Genomic DNA, 19,744 nt, shown 5'->3' on the forward strand with positions numbered 1-19,744 from the left:
TTTCGGGCGGTATATAAATATATTTGATATCAATTGCACAATACAGCTGTTAAACACAAACTTTGGTCCATGTATGCAGACAGAGACTATGAAGGCTAGAAGTTGACTAGTTGCTAACTGGCACAGGGACTCCTCTGAACTCGGTGGATCCGAGGAGTGGGTCCGAGGATTCTTCTCTCTTTGCTTCCAGCCACCAAGTCGTCATTTCACCTTTCCCCTTTACAAACAAAGAGCAGTATCGTTGATGCAAAAAAATGGAGGCTAAACTTGTAGGTCATAGACCATCCAAAAGCAGTATACTGTATGTCTGACAGCCTATCAAGACCAATGGAGATTGTTTTGCTTTTTCTCTCTTCCGAGAAAGGGGCCGTATTTGGGGAGCATGTGTGTCCTTGTAAATACTAAATGAGGGCCATTAAGGTTGGTAAGGGACAAGCACAAAGCAGCTGAGGCCGCTCCCTAATGGAGACATGCAGTCTTTCAATGAGTATGAACGTTGGGCCCTATCCCATGGGATACACTTGGCTCCTCCCCCCCCCCCTCCCTCTCTCTCTCCACCCTCTACTAACTCCCTCCCTCCCTTCAAATCAAAGGTCTTGGTGACTGCATGAATACAAGCCCATGAGACAGAGGGGGTGAATATAATAAATGTTTGTTGCTGGCAAGATTTCTACAGAAACCGCCATAGCCAAGTCCAAAAATGTCTTAGCACACCACTTTTTTAATTGTTTCCCACGAGAATATCGACCATAGCAGTTCACAGAACAGACAGATACTCCTATATTGTACATTTGCTAACTAGGAGCATTCTTAAATTAGGTCAAACTAGTAGTGTGAGAAGGTGATATGATAACACTATTGTTGGATACAGTTTGCATTTCACAAGCAGTCTTGCCTATGGCCATTGTCTTTGGCAAACGACAACCATAGGAGTTGTCAAAACCATATTTTTTGGAGAAAAAAATAACCAGGAGTTGGCAAGACAGCACAAACAGATCTGGGAACAGGCTAGATTTTCTCCTCATGAACCCTTTGCTACTGTGTCATTATCCATACTAATGAGTGGGAAATGGCTGATTATCTTACCTTGACGTTTAGTGATCCTCGGCAGATCAGAGTGTAACCTCCCAGTGTGTTTAGCAGGTCAGCAGTGGCTCCACTGACCTGGATCTTCAGCGCTATGGACATAATCACAATTTTTTATACTAGCTGGATTATAAATGACAATCTACAAAAGGCAAATACAGTGTTAGAAAAGTAACGTTGTACAACAAGTAATTCAGTACTACAAAAGTAATGTTGGGCATCCTGCCCTATCACATGAGAAATAATATATTTTCATGTAGTAGCCTAAAAGCCACTATGTTTCACGTTTTCCAATCACTGCCACACTAGGGTCACTGTTTTCTACCCTCATTGTCTTTTTTGCTTGGTTGCGAGGATTATAAGAGCTCAGTGAGGAGAATGGCTCTCTCTAGTTATGTAACCCCTCTGCAGGGTGCTGAAGAGCACAGACAGAGAAAATCCAGCTTGGCATAAAGGCAGAGAGGCTAAATCGGTGCCCCACCAATGGCAACCTCAGCTGCCACCCAGCCCATGAACAATATGCTCAACCTTAGCCAGGCTGAGTGGTCTGTGGAGTCAGTTGGCCTGTTAATACGGCACACACATTTTATAGACCCTGAATCAGATAAAGAATCTGAATATTTCACTATTACTTAGGCCTACAAACTGCACTCTCACAGAGTTTAAATGTATATACTCAAGGGTTGCATTTGATCTTTGAGTACCTTCGCTTGTTGATTCCATCCGCGATGCTGTGTTCACTGTATCACCGAATAAGCAATACCGTGGCATTTTGGTTCCCACGACACCAGCAACTACGGGTCCTGTGGGGATGTATTTGTATTTATTATGGATCCCCATTAGCTGCTGCCAAGGCAGCAGCTACTCTTCCTTGGATCCAGCAAAATTAAGGCAGTTATATACAGTATTTTAAAAACATTACAATACATTCATAACAGATTTCATAACATATTAACTGTATGCCCTCAGGCCCCTACTCTACTGTCACATATCTATAACACAAAATACATGTGTACGTGTGTGTACAGGGCGTATGTTATCGTGTGTTTGTATTCATGTGTCTATGTTTGTGTTGCTTCACAGTCCCTGCTGTTCCATAAGGTATATATATATATATATATATATATATATATATATATATATATATTTAAATCTAATTTGACTGCTTGCATGAGTTACTTGATGTGGAATAGAGTTCCATGTAGTCATGGCTCTATGTAGTACTGTGCGCCTCCCATAGTCTGTTCTGGACTTTGGGACTGTGAAGAGACCTCTGGTGGCATGTCTTGTGGGGTATGCATGAGTGTCCGAGCTGTGTGCCAGTAGTTCAAACAGACAGCTCGGTGCATTCAACATGTCAATACCTCTCACAAATACAAGTAGGATGTAAACGTGGGAAAACACACATTTTGTAATGGCTGTTTTTACATTTCATATTGAATGCATAGCACAAGATAAATGTACATTCCGTTAGCAAAACTGCCTAACATTTCAACAAGGGCAGACCAGATGCAATTGAGTTAGATGTTTTGATCATTACTACCATTATTCCACTCAAACAGTGAGATGTCACAAGGGTTGTGTTCAGTAGGCACAACGGTGTGCCCTACTGAACATAACCCAGTTGGACTACTCTACCTGAGTGGATGCCAGCTCGTATCCTCAACTGTGTGGTGGGTTTGTGGGGGATTTTAAAGGCATGGCAAACATTGACCAGACCCAGAGCCATGCTGGCGATCTCCCCCGCATGGCTTATGCCATTCTCATTGGGGACACCGGAGACCACCATGTCTGGAGGGGCAGACACATTTAGATCAGTCTTGATAACAATGCACAAACACACACACATGCGGATGGGTGGACAGACGAACTAACAGACAGAAGGATGGACAGATTGATGGAGACAGACAGGCAGTCACAGACAGACGGATGGACGGAGAGACAGATTCTTTGCCATCATACTTACAAGCGTCTCCTATAGTCTCCACTTTGTAGACATCATAATTATCAATGATGTCATCAAACGTGGTGTAGAGCTGATTTAGAAAGTCCACCACCTGGTGAGGAGTGCTTGAGCCAGAGAGCTCCGTGAAACCCACAATGTCACTGCCAACAAGGAGAAAGAAATGTTACTCATCTCTAAATCTTTACCTTGAAAAGGTAGACGGTGGCACCTGGGAGGGAATCTGGATAGGGAGAAAGGAGTCACTGAAGGGTTGTTACCATTTAGAACTCTTTCTTAATGCACGTAAATAAATACCCAATTCAACACCTCCATAGGACACAATACATGAACTAATGTGGATGTGCCACAATACTGCACTGTCTTATGACTAGGGCCAAGAGTTTTTCCAGATCACGTGACCTGATTAGGAAAAACTCTTGGCCCTACTAATGACACATACCTGAAGTAGACTGTGGCGTTGGAGTAGCTCTGAGCCTCTGCCGTGCGACCCTGACGAAGGTCATCTGCCACCGGCTTTGGTAACATACCTGGTGACAATAAAATAATAAATCAAATAAATTTATAAAACTTTTTTTAGGGGGTAGATCAGCTTTAATATTGCAGATAGATTGTAACTTCCATCAATGTAATTGTCTGCATCACTTCCAATCCCCCATATGGTTTTTTTTCTCGAAATAATATATATATATATATATATATATATATATATATATATATATATATATATATATATATATATACATATGCATACATATACATACATATAAATACATATACATACATATATATACATATCCTTTAAAAAAAATTAAATCCCTTTATTACTTTCCAACCCCACCACCCCTTCCCTAATTGGAGTAAATTAGTGAACAACAATGCTTAGGCCTCTACTTCCAGCTTATACATACTATATACATTTTATGGACACATTTTACAATAATTATATTTTGTTTGTTTTTACTCCTGAACTGCCTCTACCCTCAACCTCTCCGATCATTTTCATGATGTCCATCTGGTTTGCTTCTATATGCCATATCTTTCTAACTGTGCTCTTTCACAAAAGCCTATATCAACCTATAACCTATATACTTATTATGGACACAGTATGCTTTACATTAGTTATCTTGTTGTTATTAGTTGTTGTTAGTTGTTATTAGTCCCATCCTTCAACTCCATTCAACACCTCCCATCTATCTCTTAACCCCATCCATATTGGATTTCTATTTGTCATATATTTTTCAACTGTACTGTGATGTTTTACAAAAGTTCTGAACCCTTCTAGTGTCATTGTTTCTACAGATTGTAAATTGAAAATAAACATTTTGCTAAAAGTATTATTATATTGTTGATTGAGTGACTATGACTTTTCAGATCACACAGTAGTGCTATCTGCAGGGTTTGCTCAAGGTAAATATTGCAATCCTTTAGCCATTCCTGGACCTGTGTCCAAAAACAAGCTACAAATGGACAGTACCAAAACAAATGATCTAATGATTCTGTCTCTTCGCAGCAAAATCTGCAGAGCTGGGAAGATTGTATCCCCCATATAAATAACATTATATTGGTAGCAAGAATTCTGTATAATAATTTAAATTGAAAAATTCTAAGTTTTGAATACGGCGTAATTTTGCGTATCAGTTCATAAACACTATGCCATGGAATCGGTACGTCAAATATTTCTTCCCAACTATTTTGCAATCTATATGGGATGGAAGTCAATCCTTTGGTCCTTAACTGAAACTGGTATACTTTTTTATTTATTACAATTTTCTTTAACCAATTATGTTCTTTAATGCAAGGCCGACAGACAAGTTCTTTACTTTTTCCCCCTTTCACTTTCCTCTTCCATTTTTGCGGTAATGCTGCAATTATTTGGTTGTAATTTTGGGTAGAGCAGACATTTCCATATGTTTTTGTTAGCTGCATGTAACTCCACCAGTCCTACTTATGATATCATTTACGAAGATTATACCTTTTTTAAATAATGTTTTTTTGATCAATTAGTATATTTGAGTTTAACCACAATATTTGTTGCATTATTTGTTCTGTCGTTTCTGGAGGATTCAATTGAAATTGCAACCAACTTTCTATGGCTTGTTTTAGAAATAGTGATATTTGGGAGATGCTTTTCAAATAACTGAAAGTGAGAGGTTGTAATCTGAATAAAGGGGAAAAGGCCATTCTTAAACATTGGGTGAGACAATCTTACTAATTTGCTAGAGAACCAGTTCGGATTTAAGTATAACTTTTGTATGACTGAAGCTTTTAGTGATTGGTGTAATGCTTTAATATTTTATCATTTCTGTCCTCCAAATTCATATCCATTATATAAATAGGCCCGTTTAATTTTGTCTGGCTTGCTGTTCCAAATAAAATGGAATATTGTTTTCTCATATAATTTAAAAAACAGTTCGCTAGGCGTAGGCAAGACCATAAGCAAATAGGTAAACTGAGATAATACTAAAGAGTTAATCAGGGTGATCTTTCCACAAATTGACAGGTATGTACCTTTCCATGGTAGCAAGATCTTATCTATTTTTGCTAACTTTCTATTAACATTTATTGGAGCGAGATCATTTATTTCATTTGGGATATGTATTCCGAGTATATCCACATCACCATCAGACCATTGTATTGGTAAAGTACATGGTAATGTAAAAATATAATTTTTTTGTGATCCAATATATATATATAGTACATTTATCATAATTTGGTTGTAATCCAGAGAGGTTAGAAAATGTATCTAGATCTTCTATGAGGCTGCGGAGGGATTCAAGTTGTGGATTTAAAAGAAAACATGAATCATCAGCGTGCAATGACACCTTTGTTTTTAAGCCCTGGATTTCTAATCCCTTGATATTATTGTTGGATCTGATTTTAATAGCTAACATTTCGATGGCCATAATAAATAGATATGCCGATAGTGGACAACCTTGTTTCACTCCTCTTGACAGTTTAAAACTTTTGGAGAAATAGGCATTATTTACTATTTTACACCTAGGGTTACTATACATGATTTTAACCCATTTTATAAGAGATTCTCCAAAATTGAAATGCTCCAGGCATTTATATATAAACCCCAGTCGTACTTTATCAAATGCCTTTTCGAAGTCTGCTATGAATAACAGACCTGTTTTCCCAGATTTTTCATAGTGTTTCATAGTTGCCTTATATTATCTCCAATGTATCGTCCATGTAAAAAACCTGTCTGATTAGAATTAATAATGTCCGATAATACCTTTTTAATTCTATGCGCTATACATTTTGCTATAATTTTTTCATCACAACACTGAAGTGTAAGGGGCCTCCAATTTTCTAAATGGACTGGATCTTTATATTTTCCACTTGTATCCTGTTTCAGTAATAATGAAATCAGACCTTCTTCTTGAGTGTCTGATAATCTACCATTTACATAGGAGTGGTTAAACATGCTAATAATGGTCCTCTGAGTATATCAAAAAAGGTTTGGTATACCTCGAATGGTATGCCGTCCAACCCTGGAGTTTTAAATAACAATAAATAACTTTAGATTCAAAACATTTTCCTGCCTTTCAAACTGTTCCATTCAGGAATTTTGTTAAATGTAGATATAATGGTCACTGGTGTCACCAATGGCTTTGCATTCAAACAACTCTTTCTCTTCCAAACAGAAAAACAGTATATAGCAACATCCAAATGTATTTTGGGAGCATTTATGTTGTCATTGTGGTACATCTGAATTTACTTCTTTACCACTAGATGACAGTGGAGACAACACCACACGTAATACACTACATGAACAACAGTATGTGGACACCTGCCTGTCGAACATCTCATTCCAAATTCATGGACATTAATATGGAGTTGGTTCGCTTTTGCTGCTATAACAGCCTCCACTCTTCTGGGAAGGCTTTCCACTAGATGTTGGAACATTGCTGCGGGGACTTGCTTCCATTCAGCCACGAGCATTAGTGAGGTCGGGCACTGATGTTGGGCGATTAGGCCTGGCTCGCAGTCGGTGTTCCAATTCATCCCAAAGGTGTTCGATGGGGTTGAGGTCAGGGCTCTGTGCAGGCCAATCAAGTTCTTACACACCGATCTCGACAAACCATTTCTGTTTGGACTTCGCTTTGTTCACGGGGGCATTGTCATGCTAGCCTGAACCATGAAAAACAGCCCCAGACCATTATTCGTCCTCCACCAAACTTTACAGTTGGTACTATGCATTGGGGCAGGTAGGGTTCTCAGGGCATCCGCCAAACACAGATTCGTCCGTCAGACTGCCAGATGGTGAAGCGTGATTCATCACCTCAGAGAATGGGTTTCCACTGCTCCAGAGTCCAATGGCGGCAAGTTTTACACCACTCCAGCCGACGCTTGGCATTGCGCATGATGATCTTAGGCTTGTGTGTGGTGCTGTAGTTGCATCCAGAGGCAGTTTGGTACTTGGTAGTGAGTGTTGCAACCTAGGACAGACGATTTTTACGCGCTACGCGCTTCAGCACTCGGAGGTCCCGCTCTGTGCTCTCAAGTGGCCTACCACTTCGAGTCTGAGCCGTTGTTTGTCCTAGAAGTTTCTACTTCACAATATCAGCACTTACAGCTGACCTGGGCAGCTCTAGCAGGGCAGAACTTTGACCAACTGACTTGTTAGAAGGTGGCATCCTATGACGATGCCACGTTGAAAATCACTGAGCTCTTCAGTAAGGCCATTCTACTGCCAATGTTTGTCTATGGAGATTGCATGGCTGTGTGCTCGATTTTATACACCTGTCAGCAACAGGTGTGGCTGAAATAGCTGAATCCACTAACTTGAAGGGGTGTCCACATACTTTTGTATATATAGTGTAAGTAGCCTAAACTCCGACCTACTGTATCGTGGACCATTGGTAGTTTCATGTACTTACTGTATAGCAAACAGTCTGTCTTTTGTTTCTCTTGGAGAAGATCCTGTGTTCTCTCCGCTACAATGGCCTCTAAATGCTTACTGTACTTTTCCATCTAGAATTGTAACAGACATCATGTTATGCAGTGTACCTATAAGCAAATATACTGTATGTTGACAATTATGAAAGCAGGTCCAGTGATCCATACACAGCAGATATCTCCATTTTGATCCAAAGTCCAAATCATTTTACAATACAGATTTGTGAGATTCATGACATGTACAGTGGGGAAAAAAGTATTTAGTCAGCCACCAATTGTGCAAGTTCTCCCACTTAAAAAGATGAGAGAGGCCTGTAATTTTCATCATAGGTACACGTCAACTATGACAGACAAAATGAGAAAAAAAAATCCAGAAAATCACACAGTAGGAATTTTAATGAATTTATTTGCAAATTATGGTGGAAAATAAGTATTTGGTCAATAAAAAAAGTTTCTCAATACTTTGTTATATCCCTTTGTTGGCAATGACACAGGTCAAACGTTTTCTGTAAGTCTTCACAAGGTTTTCACACACTGTTCCTCTAGAGCAGTGATGTTTTGGGGCTGTCGCTGGGCAACACGGACTTTCAACTCCCTCCAAAGATTTTCTATGGGGTTGAGATCTTGAGACTGGGTAGGCCACTCCAGGACCTTGAAATGCTTCTTACGAAGCCACTCCTTCGTTGCCCGGGCGGTGTGTTTGGGATCATTGTCATGCTGAAAGAACCAGCCACGTTTCATCTTCAATGCCCTTGCTGATGGAAGGAGGTTTTCACTCCTTGGCCCCATTCATTCTTTCCTTTACACGGATCAGTCGTCCTGGTCCCTTTGCAGAAAAACAGCCCCAAAGCATGATGTTTCCACCCCCATGCTTCACAGTAGGTATGGTGTTCTTTGGATGCAACTCAGCATTCTTTGTCCTCCAAACACGACGAGTTGAGTTTTTACCAAAAAGTTATATTTTGGTTTCATCTGACCATATGACATTCTCCCAATCCTCTTTTGGATCATCCAAATGCACTCTAGCAAACTTCAGACGGGCCTGGACATGTACTGGCTTAAGCAGGGGGACACGTCTGGCACTGCAGGATTTGAGTCCCTGGCGGCGTAGTGTGTTACTGATGGTAGGCTTTGTTACTTTGGTCCCAGCTCTCTGCAGGTCATTCACTAGGTCCCCCCGTGTGGTTCTGGGATTTTTGCTCACCGTTCTTGTGATCATTTTGACCCCACGGGGTGAGATCTTGCGTGGAGCCCCAGATCGAGGGAGATTATCAGTGATCTTGTATGTCTTCCATTTCCTAATAATTGCTCCCACAGTTGATTTCTTCAAACCAAGCTGCTTACCTATTGCAGATTCAGTCTTCCCAGCCTGGTGCAGGTCTACAATTTTGTTTCTGGTGTCCTTTGACAGCTCTTTGGTCTTGGCCATAGTGGAGTTTGGAGTGTGACTGTTTGAGGTTGTGGACAGGTGTCTTTTATACTGATAACAAGTTCAAACAGGTGCCATTAATACAGGTAACGAGTGGAGGACAGAGGAGCCTCTTAAAGAAGAAGTTACAGGTCTGTGAGAGCCAGAAATCTTGCTTGTTTGTAGGTGACCAAATACTTATTTTCCACCATAATTAGCTAATAAATTCATTACAAATCCTACAATGTGATTTTCTGGAAGAAATGTTCTCAATTTGTCTGTCATAGTTGATGTGTACCTATGATGAAAATGACAGGCCTCTCTCATCTTTTTAAGTGGGAGAACCTGCACAATTGGTGGCTGACTAAATACTTTTTTTCCCCACTTTATTGTGATTATCATAATAATCAGTCTGCTGATTTTTTTCTCTCCAAATATATAAGATTTTGATTTAAAGGTTGAGGAAGGGCTCTATTCAATCTGTATCGTGGAAGTTCATCATTACAGCGTGATTGAAATTTAAAGGCAATGTTTCCACGTTAGCGGAGACTGCGTTCACTGAAAACGCTGCATAAATCGGCTCAATCAGAAATTACCTTTACATTTCTATCGTACAATCTGTAACGCTTCAGCAAAACAGATTGGCTAGAGCCCTAAAATAGAATTTTGTCTACAAATGTACCCAAGTTTCTATTATATGTAAATAGTTTATGATTAGTGAATGCCTAATGTAGTTATTTTGTTAGATAGGCCTACTTCTCGATATTAGCTGAAATCATATTTTTTCAAAGCCATTTTAGCTGTTGCGCTAAACCAGGGGAGAAACAGGGGAGAATTACTTCCCCCTCATTCAATCCATGAAGTTCAAAGCCAACCGCGGTACTACAAACACTGTTTGCAGAAAACAGGATCCACCATTGTAGTGAAGGGGAAAATGGCAATCTTCGTGGTCAATCTTTGTGTAAATAAATACACATTTCGAAGACAACCCTGGCACTAATAATTGCTTCTATTACACCATATGTATGTCCTTGAACCGATTGTTTTTTTAATCACTCACAGAAGCGAGGAATGGAGAAAAATAAAGGAAGTTAGGAAAGGAAGCTAGGAAAGGAGGAAAGGAAAGGGAGCAAAGAAAGAAGGAAAGGAATCTAGGAAAGAAAAGTTCACATGTACAGTATGTTGTAGGGATTAACCACGCCAGTAGATGGCAATAGTATTGGTTTTAATGAAAGGCTAATTTTAGTGACAGGCTAGTTTTAGTCACAAGCTGGTTCGGGGCTGCACCTGGATGCGTCTCCAGGCAGGCCCCGGCTAAAGCCAATGTGAGAAACTTGCTAGCAAGTGTTTGTGCTATGAAACTAAATAAATACTGCACTCTGACCCACAACTTTTTTGCTAGATAATGATTGTGTTGTTAGACAAAGTAAGGAAAGTGAACTTCAAAACAATATGTTGTTTTATTGAGATTTGCAGCTGTTGGTAAGTAATGAATCTGCTAGCTTCTGAAATAACTTACTCATCCTTTAAGTGGCCAAATGTTATATCAGAGCATTACCAGATTCATCATCATGTCCACAGGGCTGACTTTGTGTGGGTTCATCTTATCCAGCATCTTCTTCACCTGCTCAAAAGTCGGCCTCAATGTGACATTATGAGACCAGCACTTCTTGATCAGCTGTTGAAGTATTACAGAGTAGAGATAAAAAAAAAGAAAAAAAGAAATTAGCCTCTTTGGCACACTTACCGTACATCTAAAGATTTTACCCCAAAACTTGAATGATGACATGCACAATGTCTGAGGGACTGTGTCAAACATGAACAAAATACAAATATAAGATTAAACATATTTTGGAGTAAAACGCTCCTGAAAGTGCTTAAATGAATACATCTGAATCATCGGACCGAGTATATTAAATAATAAGCAACAGCAAATGTCAGTGGATTTTGTCACACACCTCACAGTAATCTCCCCGGTTAGGACAATCAGTATCCGCTTTCCCAGCTTTCAGTTCAGGCAGGGAAGGGCGCCACATGATATCCAACTTCACGCCCTCCGTTTGGTCCTGTCGGAGAGGTGGTCATAGAGAAAAAAATGGTAAACAAAAACCTGAGCGTGCGTGGTCAAAGGTCATTATCATTAGTATTATCTTTGTATCATACTTACTAAAAGGAGGTCAGAGCGGGTGGCAATCTCAACTAAGATGATAGAGTAGCTGGGGAGGGGAAGACACAGAAACCATTGAACACATCTAATAACACCAGATCATACAGATGGTATAACCATATCCCAGATGTTTCATGCATGCACTTTTGTGTCTGAGACTCAATTTAGCATAAAACTAGCACCTTGGATGAAAAACTTGCAGGTACTGTCGTGCTGACTTAAACATAAACAACATGTCCATGGTCTAGTATTTATGTAATTACCATACCACCATAATAATATCACATACAGTAAGTACAATAGTTACAACCAGGGTTGGGCTTAATTCCATTTCAATTGTAAATTCAGGAAGTCAAATTTTTATTTCCCTCATTGCTTTTCAACTGACTGAATTGAAATGGAATTGGCCCCAACCATGGTTATCACCATGGTGTCATCATATATATATAATAGCTGTCGCAGTGGGGCTACAGTACCTGTAAACGTCAGCAGCCGGAGTGATATTAGAGCTGCTTCCCAGGAGGACCTCAGGGGCATAGTATATACGGTAGGTATCCTCACAGTGGAACCCATTACTGACTACCTCAAAGTTCTCCTTTCTGTAGGCTGTCAGGCCATAGTCTGGAACAACACAGGATAAATAAAATGTAAATATATTTTGCTTTTTTACTGGTCCTGTGTACTCACTAATGTAAACCAAACACAATACAATACAATAACATTTTAATTGTCCTTTGTGAAAAATAAATGTTGCCTTTTCTTTCTTATGTTGTTCCAAATCTCCCGGAACAACATATATACTCACACGAGAGGCTCTAAACAACACATGGTCAGCCGCTGAGCAGCGCCTCTGGAGCAGGTTAGGGGTTAAGTGCCTTACTCAAGGACACAACAGTAGTAGATAAAGGCATGTTGAGATATGCTGCCTGGCTACACACTCCTACACAGGGAGGTCTTAATTTTATCACCTGAGATTTTGCAGACCCAGCGGTCGTCAATGACGCAATTCCTTGAGTGAAGTCTGCCATGAAACATCTTGTGTTGGTGGAGGTAAGCCATTCCTCGGGCTATGTCAGTAGCAAATGACAACCTGTGTGCCAGCATAAATGAAGAACACAATAAAACAGAATTAGGTTCTATTACATTAAGGTCCTGGACACATATTGAGCCTAGTCCTAGACTAAGAAGCATGTTCAATGGAAATGCTTTTTAGTGCAGGACAAGGTTAATGTCAAGGAAACCGGCCTCCTGTAGCTCAGTTGGAAGAGCATGGCGCTTGCAACGCCAGGGTTGTGGGTTCGATTCCCACGGGGGGCCAGTATGAAAAATGTATGCACTCACTAACTGTAAGTCGCTCTGGATACGAGCGTCTGCTAAATTACTAAAAATGTAAATGTAAAATATAGTGCAGTATTCTTTCTTCAGACAGATGGTAGAAAAAGCTGATGTCTTGACATTCACCTGAACCCCCAGTTGATTGGCACATCCTCATTCAGGAGGACATCAGCCAGGCTTCCTTTGGGGCAGTACTCAGTGATGATACTGACGTAGGGGACCTCAATGGAACCACCCATGAACTTGGAGAGATTTGGGTGATCCAGTTCCCTAAGAAAAAGCAATGCAATATCTAGAAATGAACTGGTGGTGCAAATGTGTCATATCCAATCACACCGGACATCAACATCAAATCAACATCCAATTTTAGTTGACGTTGAGTTGTCAACAAAGGTGAATTCAATTTGAAATTAACCAAACCTTGAAATCACCCTGCCATTGATATGTGGTTGAAATCTGGGTTGAAATTAGACAACAACTGTAACTTGAGGACTTTTTATAAATGTAACAAAAAAATCCATTGATGTTCAACATTGAATTGTGATTCAAAAAAATGTTTTTGCCTGATGGGATACTACTATGTGATTTTTATCAGATCTTCAGTAAGTGAAGAAAATGCTGCATGAGATCAATCAAAATATATACTCTAGGTAATTGTGTCTGTGTATGAGGTTTTAGGAGTACACAGGTTCTACTCACCTCACTTCTTTCACCTCCCTCCTGATAGTTTTGGAGAGGGTGAAGTGTTTCTTCTGGATGTGTTTCACTGCTACAGTCCTTCCATCACTAACCAATAGAAAATAATGACTTTTTTAGTTATCAGGAAAGACAGCAAACCTACTACACGTAGACAGATGCAAAGCAAAAGCAGTTTATACAAATAAAACTAGGTTCCTCATATAATAATTGTCTGAGAATATAGTTGATGACTGATAAGTGCACATTGGATAAATACATGTACTCTGTTTAAGTGCATTGCAGTGCACTAGTTCTGAATCAAATACATTATTATCAATAGCCGTGAATATCTGCATGCTCCACTTTACAGCAGTCCCAGGCCACAGTACTTTCCCCCTTCACCTGTGTAATAAATACCATGCCTTAGACATGCGTTATGCAGTTCAGTGTTTAAGTAAGACGTCTTACTAAATGGCAGGTTGGATAAAGCTCTGTTTGAAGGTGGTGTTGACCATAGTGCAGACAGTCACGTCTGTAGTTCGGCTCACACTGGAGTTACTCTTCACCGGCTGGAGACTGGTGGTACTGCAGAAGCCCATGTAACACACTTTACCTGCAAACGCCAAAAAAGGAAACTATTAGGTATAGAAATGTATGTAAAAGACTCCCAGAATGGCAATTTGTGTGCAGCATTGAAGAAAACATGTTTGGATGCATGACATGCTCTTTTACAGTCATTTCTTTGCTATATTGTGCGAGACATGCTAAAGAAAGGAGAAAATAATGCTGCAGATTACAATTGTGCATGCTGCAAATTACCGTCCCTGGACAATAAATATGTATTGAACTGAACTGCATAAGCAAGCAAGCAAAGGAGTTCACCTGATTCATATCAGATGACATCTCATCTTACCAAACATTATATTTTTATAGTTGATAATCCAGCTTTCGTCCCAAAACATCTTCTGTTTCTGGTACTGGAACCACTATAGAGAAAGAGATAGAAGCATGGGCTTTATCAAAACATCTGCATTGGATGAGAATGATTTGCCTGGTCATGACCAAACTCAGAAGTGAGTTTGTTTTGTGCCTGGTCTGGATGCAAGAGAAAAACCCCACAAAATAATTTGTATTGTTTGGTGTATATTTTTTGTTTGGTGCCTCACCACCATGGTTAAGATGAAGCCACCGAAGAAGAGCGTGACGGGCAGTCCGATGGCGACCTTGATGGTGATGGACATGGGGCAGGCACCACAGTCCGCCGGGCACGTGAGACAGTTCTCCTCCATCTCGCAGACGTCATCCCCACACACTAAGACACGCACAGACGCACACACACACACAAACTCCCACGTAACTGTTATGACACAGGTGTACCTTTTATCTTTGCCTTGAAATTACTACTATGATTTAGACCTGGGAAACCAGCTTGCTCATGAATAACATTAGTGTGTCAATCTAAGCACCAAGGAGAAAAGATTACCACTACGACTCAGGCTAGAGTTGAACACTTCTGTGCAGCAACAACATCCTAATGTCTGGATTTTTCAACAACAAATAAACAACTAGGCCTAAAAAACAATGTACAAAAGTTATTACAATCCAAAATGTGGTGCTCACCACAGGGGTGAGCCTTGAGTAGCAATAGGAGTTGTGCATAATAACAAATGGATACACTGCTAGTGTTAGCAGCACACTGACCTTGAGCACTGACGACCAGGACCTTGGACTCCAGCGCTGCATGCATATGTCCAATTTTGATATGGGCAATGACTGAGGTCACTCCTACATGAACCAGAACCACCTGGATGGGACCGTGATTAAAAACTCAATTGTCAGATAGCTACCAAAGCACATAAAGACAACATGAGCACTACTGTTTACTAGTACCCTTAACACAGACAGTATCGTGCCGATACTGGCTTGGATATTTCTTTTCACATTGTCCTTTCTGCCCAGTTCCGAAAAACAATGGTGGATGCTTAACCAGGCCAGAGCAGTACAGCTTTGTTTGGTTCCGCTCGGTTCGGCTCAGTAGTGTGAAAAGCCCTTACATTTACTTTACAGTGGTTGGTACCTTTGATGTCCAGAACTTCTTGCTCATCTTTCCCGCCTTGGACACGGTGTGAGTCACAATCTTCCCGTCATCAGGGATCCACGGACCACAAATACCGCCTTGCCTCTGTGGGGGCGACATGATTGGGTTAGCATCATAATCAAAACCAATCGAAATCTTCAACAGCGTTATACCATAGTACTCAACAAACAGTGATTGGTGGGTGGGGGAGAGAGAATGAGTGCTAACAAGCAGAGATTGACAGTATTTCTGTTACACCTATTTGAAATAAGTATTTCAATTACTTCTGAGTATTTGAAATGTGTATTATACTGTCTGAACTACACTCCAATGGATTTTGTAACAAGTTACTTTTGAGAGCTGTAATTTGTATTTTCAAATTTTTACAGCGGTTCACAATTTTGTGGCTCCCTTTCACACTGCATTGGTTTCAGAAGTCTGATGGCACTATGGTGTGATAAGAGTGTCTGCTAAATTAACTAAATGTAAATGTGTATGTAAAAATGAACAATTGCAAAGCATGCTGAGTATTACTCTAATGAGCTCCGCCCCAAAACAAGGCCAATAGTAATACCCAGTGTGATTTGCAATTTTTATATGTTTATTTTCACACATACTGTACATTTACATTTTGGTAATTTAGCAGACACTCTTATCCAGAGTGACTTACAGTCAGTGCATTCAACTAAGGTAGATAAACAACAACATGTCACAGTCATAGCAAGTAAAACGTTTCTGTAACTGTTACTGAGAATGTTGTTGCTGTTCGGACCGGCTACTTGCAAATGTATTTCTTTATTTTAAAATAAAAATTATGTATTTTAATTAAATACATTTCAAAATACAAATATTTTGTAGTTTATTTTGATACATTGATCTTTGTGGTATTTTGTAATTGTATTTTGTACTTTTTTACCATCCCTGCTATCAAGGCATTCAGGCCTCTGATGAGACATACTCAATGCCTTTAGGTCCTTCGCACACAAATCAAATGTTTTAATGTCAGCAGCAAGATAATGGGCGGGCCTTAGGTCTCAGTGTACCTGTAATGGCTCTCAGCTGCCGATGTAAAGTAAGGGCAGCTTTTCCTCACACACAAAGGCAATTCGGAGGGACACCAAATGCTACTGTTGCTACCACTCTCTTTTTTGTATGCCTCTTGCCCAAAACGTGACCTAAAGTCGACCCCTATACCCCCTACCCTGGCCGCTTGAATAGACCTGAAAGTATTGAATAGCATTATTGTCCTTTTGGTTAGACCAGATTGTATCTTCTGTCTATTTCCCAATAACCCCATACATACACACGTTGAGAGCTGTGCCCCTGGATAGGTGTTATAATATGATACATACCATTCAATCAGAAGAAAAAGTGGAGCTACAATATTACCGTTGCTTACTCTTATCTAATCCTCTCACATCTATCAAGTAGCCTAGGCCGGGGTGGGGGCTAGGGGTCAACTAAGAATTTGGCATCTGTCTTCCCCTTCAGTGTACTTTCAGCAGACTGGCAGCGACCCAATACACACAGGGAAGCCCAGGGTCATGTTCATTAGGCCATGAAACAGAAAACATTTTAGAAAACGTTCTGAAATTGAAAACAAAAATGAACATTTCTTAAGTCCAGGTAGTCTCTCCCTGTTTCAGTCAGTTTTCTTACGTTTAGTGCCCAATGAACACAACCCAGCTTTTTAGGGTGACAGTACTGACCATGAGAGCCAGAGGGCAGGAGTGAATGTTGGCATGGTAAATGCAACAGTTGATCTCGTTGGCACTGTTCCAATTTGCGGGACAGTCGTGCTTGTCACAGAACCTTTTGGCTTCGGAGGCGTTGCTGGAGAGTGATGGGTAGATAGACAAATAGATCTTTACAGTCTGTTTAAACAGCAATTATGTACAGTATCTAAAGGCATCCAGATATGAGGCTACAGTAAAACACAGGAGATCCATGGGTAATATATAAGGCACTATAGGATGTTACCTCAACACAAATAACTTTTTACTCAAATGTCGACTGAGTAATGTAATGTAAATTATATCTTTACATTAGATTGGGAAGATATGCCTCAAACATTTACATTATAGATTGCGCTTTTCAGTGTACACAGTAGATGGCAATCTACTAGATTGGGTGCACAGTAGATCTACTGTGTACACTGTAAGGTTCAATCTATAAAGTAAATGTTTGAGTATCTGTCTCGGCATTCCCATTCCCAGTACATTTTTTATCTTCCTCATGTTGTGGTCATCAGGTGTACGGACGGATAGGCTGATTGGTATGGCAGGGAGTGAATTACAGACATTGGCTCACCTGAACTGGAATATCTTGTTTTTGACTGCATACTCATAGAAGTAGTCTGATGCTGTGACGGTGTAGGTGACATTGAACTCCTCCCCATCCGTCACTTTCTCCGGTGGCCGCAGCACCCAGGACATCTCCAGCCCTGGACACACACGTGAGCATACACACACAAGCACACACACACGCACACATGCACACATGCACACACGCACACACTGTTGAGGAAGGACTTTTTTGTGTGTATTCTCCAAGATAAGGAATCCAGTGACACCAGAAATCATCAAAGCAATATTTCTGCACTTTCTGACCATCAAATTATACAATAGCACTACAACAACAGACCGCCTTCCCTCCTTTAAGTCAGTTCCACACAATTAATCAGGTTGGACTTACCTCCACAGTTGATCATGTTGTAATCATTAGGGCTATCTAATGGCCAACAGTCATACTCGGTGTTATCCAGATCATGCCAGCAATCGACAACCTGGGTGCAACAGATTAATCCATCAAAAAGCTTAAACAAAGTATAGTATATAAAGTAAATAAGTAAAGCAATAAAATAAAAAGTAACATTTTTGGCCCACCATCGGATTTAATGTGACCTCACATGTGCGCTCAGACTCAACACTAGCCTGTTTGGTAATCTGTTGGCAAAATCAAAATTCAAAGAAAAGCAGTGAATTCATAATAAAATGCTATTTAGGTAAGTGAGGCAGCACCCACTGAGAAAATCGCCCTCTGATATAATAACCCCATATAAAAAACAGTCACCACAGATAGAGAACATCAGAGCAGGTGACAAATGTACTGACTAATGATATTAAAGAAACTTAACCTTACAAATCTTAGCCAGACTCAGACATATGCTGAGCAGCCCTGTTTGCAGACAGACACTTCTAGCCAGAGCGCAAGCTACAGCCGCCCGGCGAAATGACGCAGGTCATGTCTGCAGCCACAAGTGTTTCTGACACGACAACAAAAGCAAGGGTGTTCCCTCAACAATAATGAGCATGTTATTTTTGTGAACGAAATCAAAATGACAATCGCCATGGTGTGGACGTCTGTATGCACTAAGATGCTCAGACTATGGAACATCTACATTGAGATAAGTTCAATCACACCAAACATACCTCCAACACTCCTCTGGTCGTAGATATGGTGGCAGGTTAACCTAAAGCACTGCCACCCAGTCACAGGCACCATCACAACAGCTTGGTTACCTGCACATACGATGTACACTCTACAGATGACATCCAAAGTTTGCGTTGGGCACTTACCAAGAAGAGGGATAGGTATAGGGCTATCCATAGAGCCATGAGGTCTGCTTCTGTGAATGGCAAGCTCCAGAATGACTGACTAACTGATCAACGACTATGTGTGTGAGCGAGTGAGTGTGTTTGAGTGTGTGTGTGTGTGTGTGTGTGTGTGTGCCCAGATTGCCCTCTACTCTCAACAGAGGTACTGAAGCCCCCCTAATTGTTCTATCAGTAAAAAGAGCCTCTCCAATCAGAGCTTGGGGCTTGGCTCTCTGGAGCTGTGGCTCACCTTCACCTAACCTTAGGTCAACACCAACAGGAAACAACCAACAGAACCAAGTATTTGGGCATGAAGAAGCCCCTCTCTTTTTTAAGCCTCCATTGAGTTTGACTAACAAATCAATTGTTATTTTTGTGTATGTAGTCTGTGAAAATAGTATGTAGTAGAGTTGGGAGGTATACCGTATATGTAATCAGTGTTACATTTAACAGTCTCTGAGTTAAATGTACACTAGTGAATTTGCTGTGTACCTTTCACACACATCTGTTTCCTGGAATATCATAT

At 40.4% G+C, this 19,744-nt stretch overlaps 1 protein-coding gene across 2 annotated transcripts; it reads right to left on the reverse strand.

The window, feature by feature from the left end:
- LOC121533791 (atrial natriuretic peptide receptor 2) lies at positions 1-19,329 on the reverse strand. 2 transcript variants are annotated; one of them, XM_041840032.2, is made up of 24 exons: positions 19,201-19,329; positions 18,508-18,567; positions 18,317-18,407; positions 17,933-18,065; positions 17,332-17,455; positions 15,623-15,727; positions 15,247-15,349; positions 14,712-14,857; positions 14,459-14,531; positions 14,014-14,158; positions 13,567-13,653; positions 12,994-13,137; positions 12,501-12,622; positions 12,009-12,153; positions 11,533-11,581; positions 11,324-11,431; positions 10,924-11,043; positions 7,939-8,032; positions 3,492-3,579; positions 3,053-3,192; positions 2,725-2,877; positions 1,791-1,889; positions 1,087-1,178; positions 1-217 (listed from the first exon to the last, which is right to left on the reverse strand). In XM_041840032.2, exons 1-24 carry the CDS (start codon positions 19,237-19,239, stop codon positions 107-109), a joined length of 2,571 nt encoding a protein of 856 aa, XP_041695966.1. In that variant the 5' UTR covers positions 19,240-19,329; the 3' UTR covers positions 1-106. The 2 variants fall into 2 exon arrangements, with proteins under 2 accessions (XP_041695966.1, XP_041695967.1); XM_041840033.2 differs by lacking the exon at positions 18,508-18,567.
- Between the last annotated feature and the right edge of the window lie 415 nt (positions 19,330-19,744).

This window comes from Coregonus clupeaformis, chromosome 18 (assembly GCF_020615455.1).
Source record: "Coregonus clupeaformis isolate EN_2021a chromosome 18, ASM2061545v1, whole genome shotgun sequence".
NCBI lineage: Eukaryota > Metazoa > Chordata > Actinopteri > Salmoniformes > Salmonidae > Coregonus > Coregonus clupeaformis.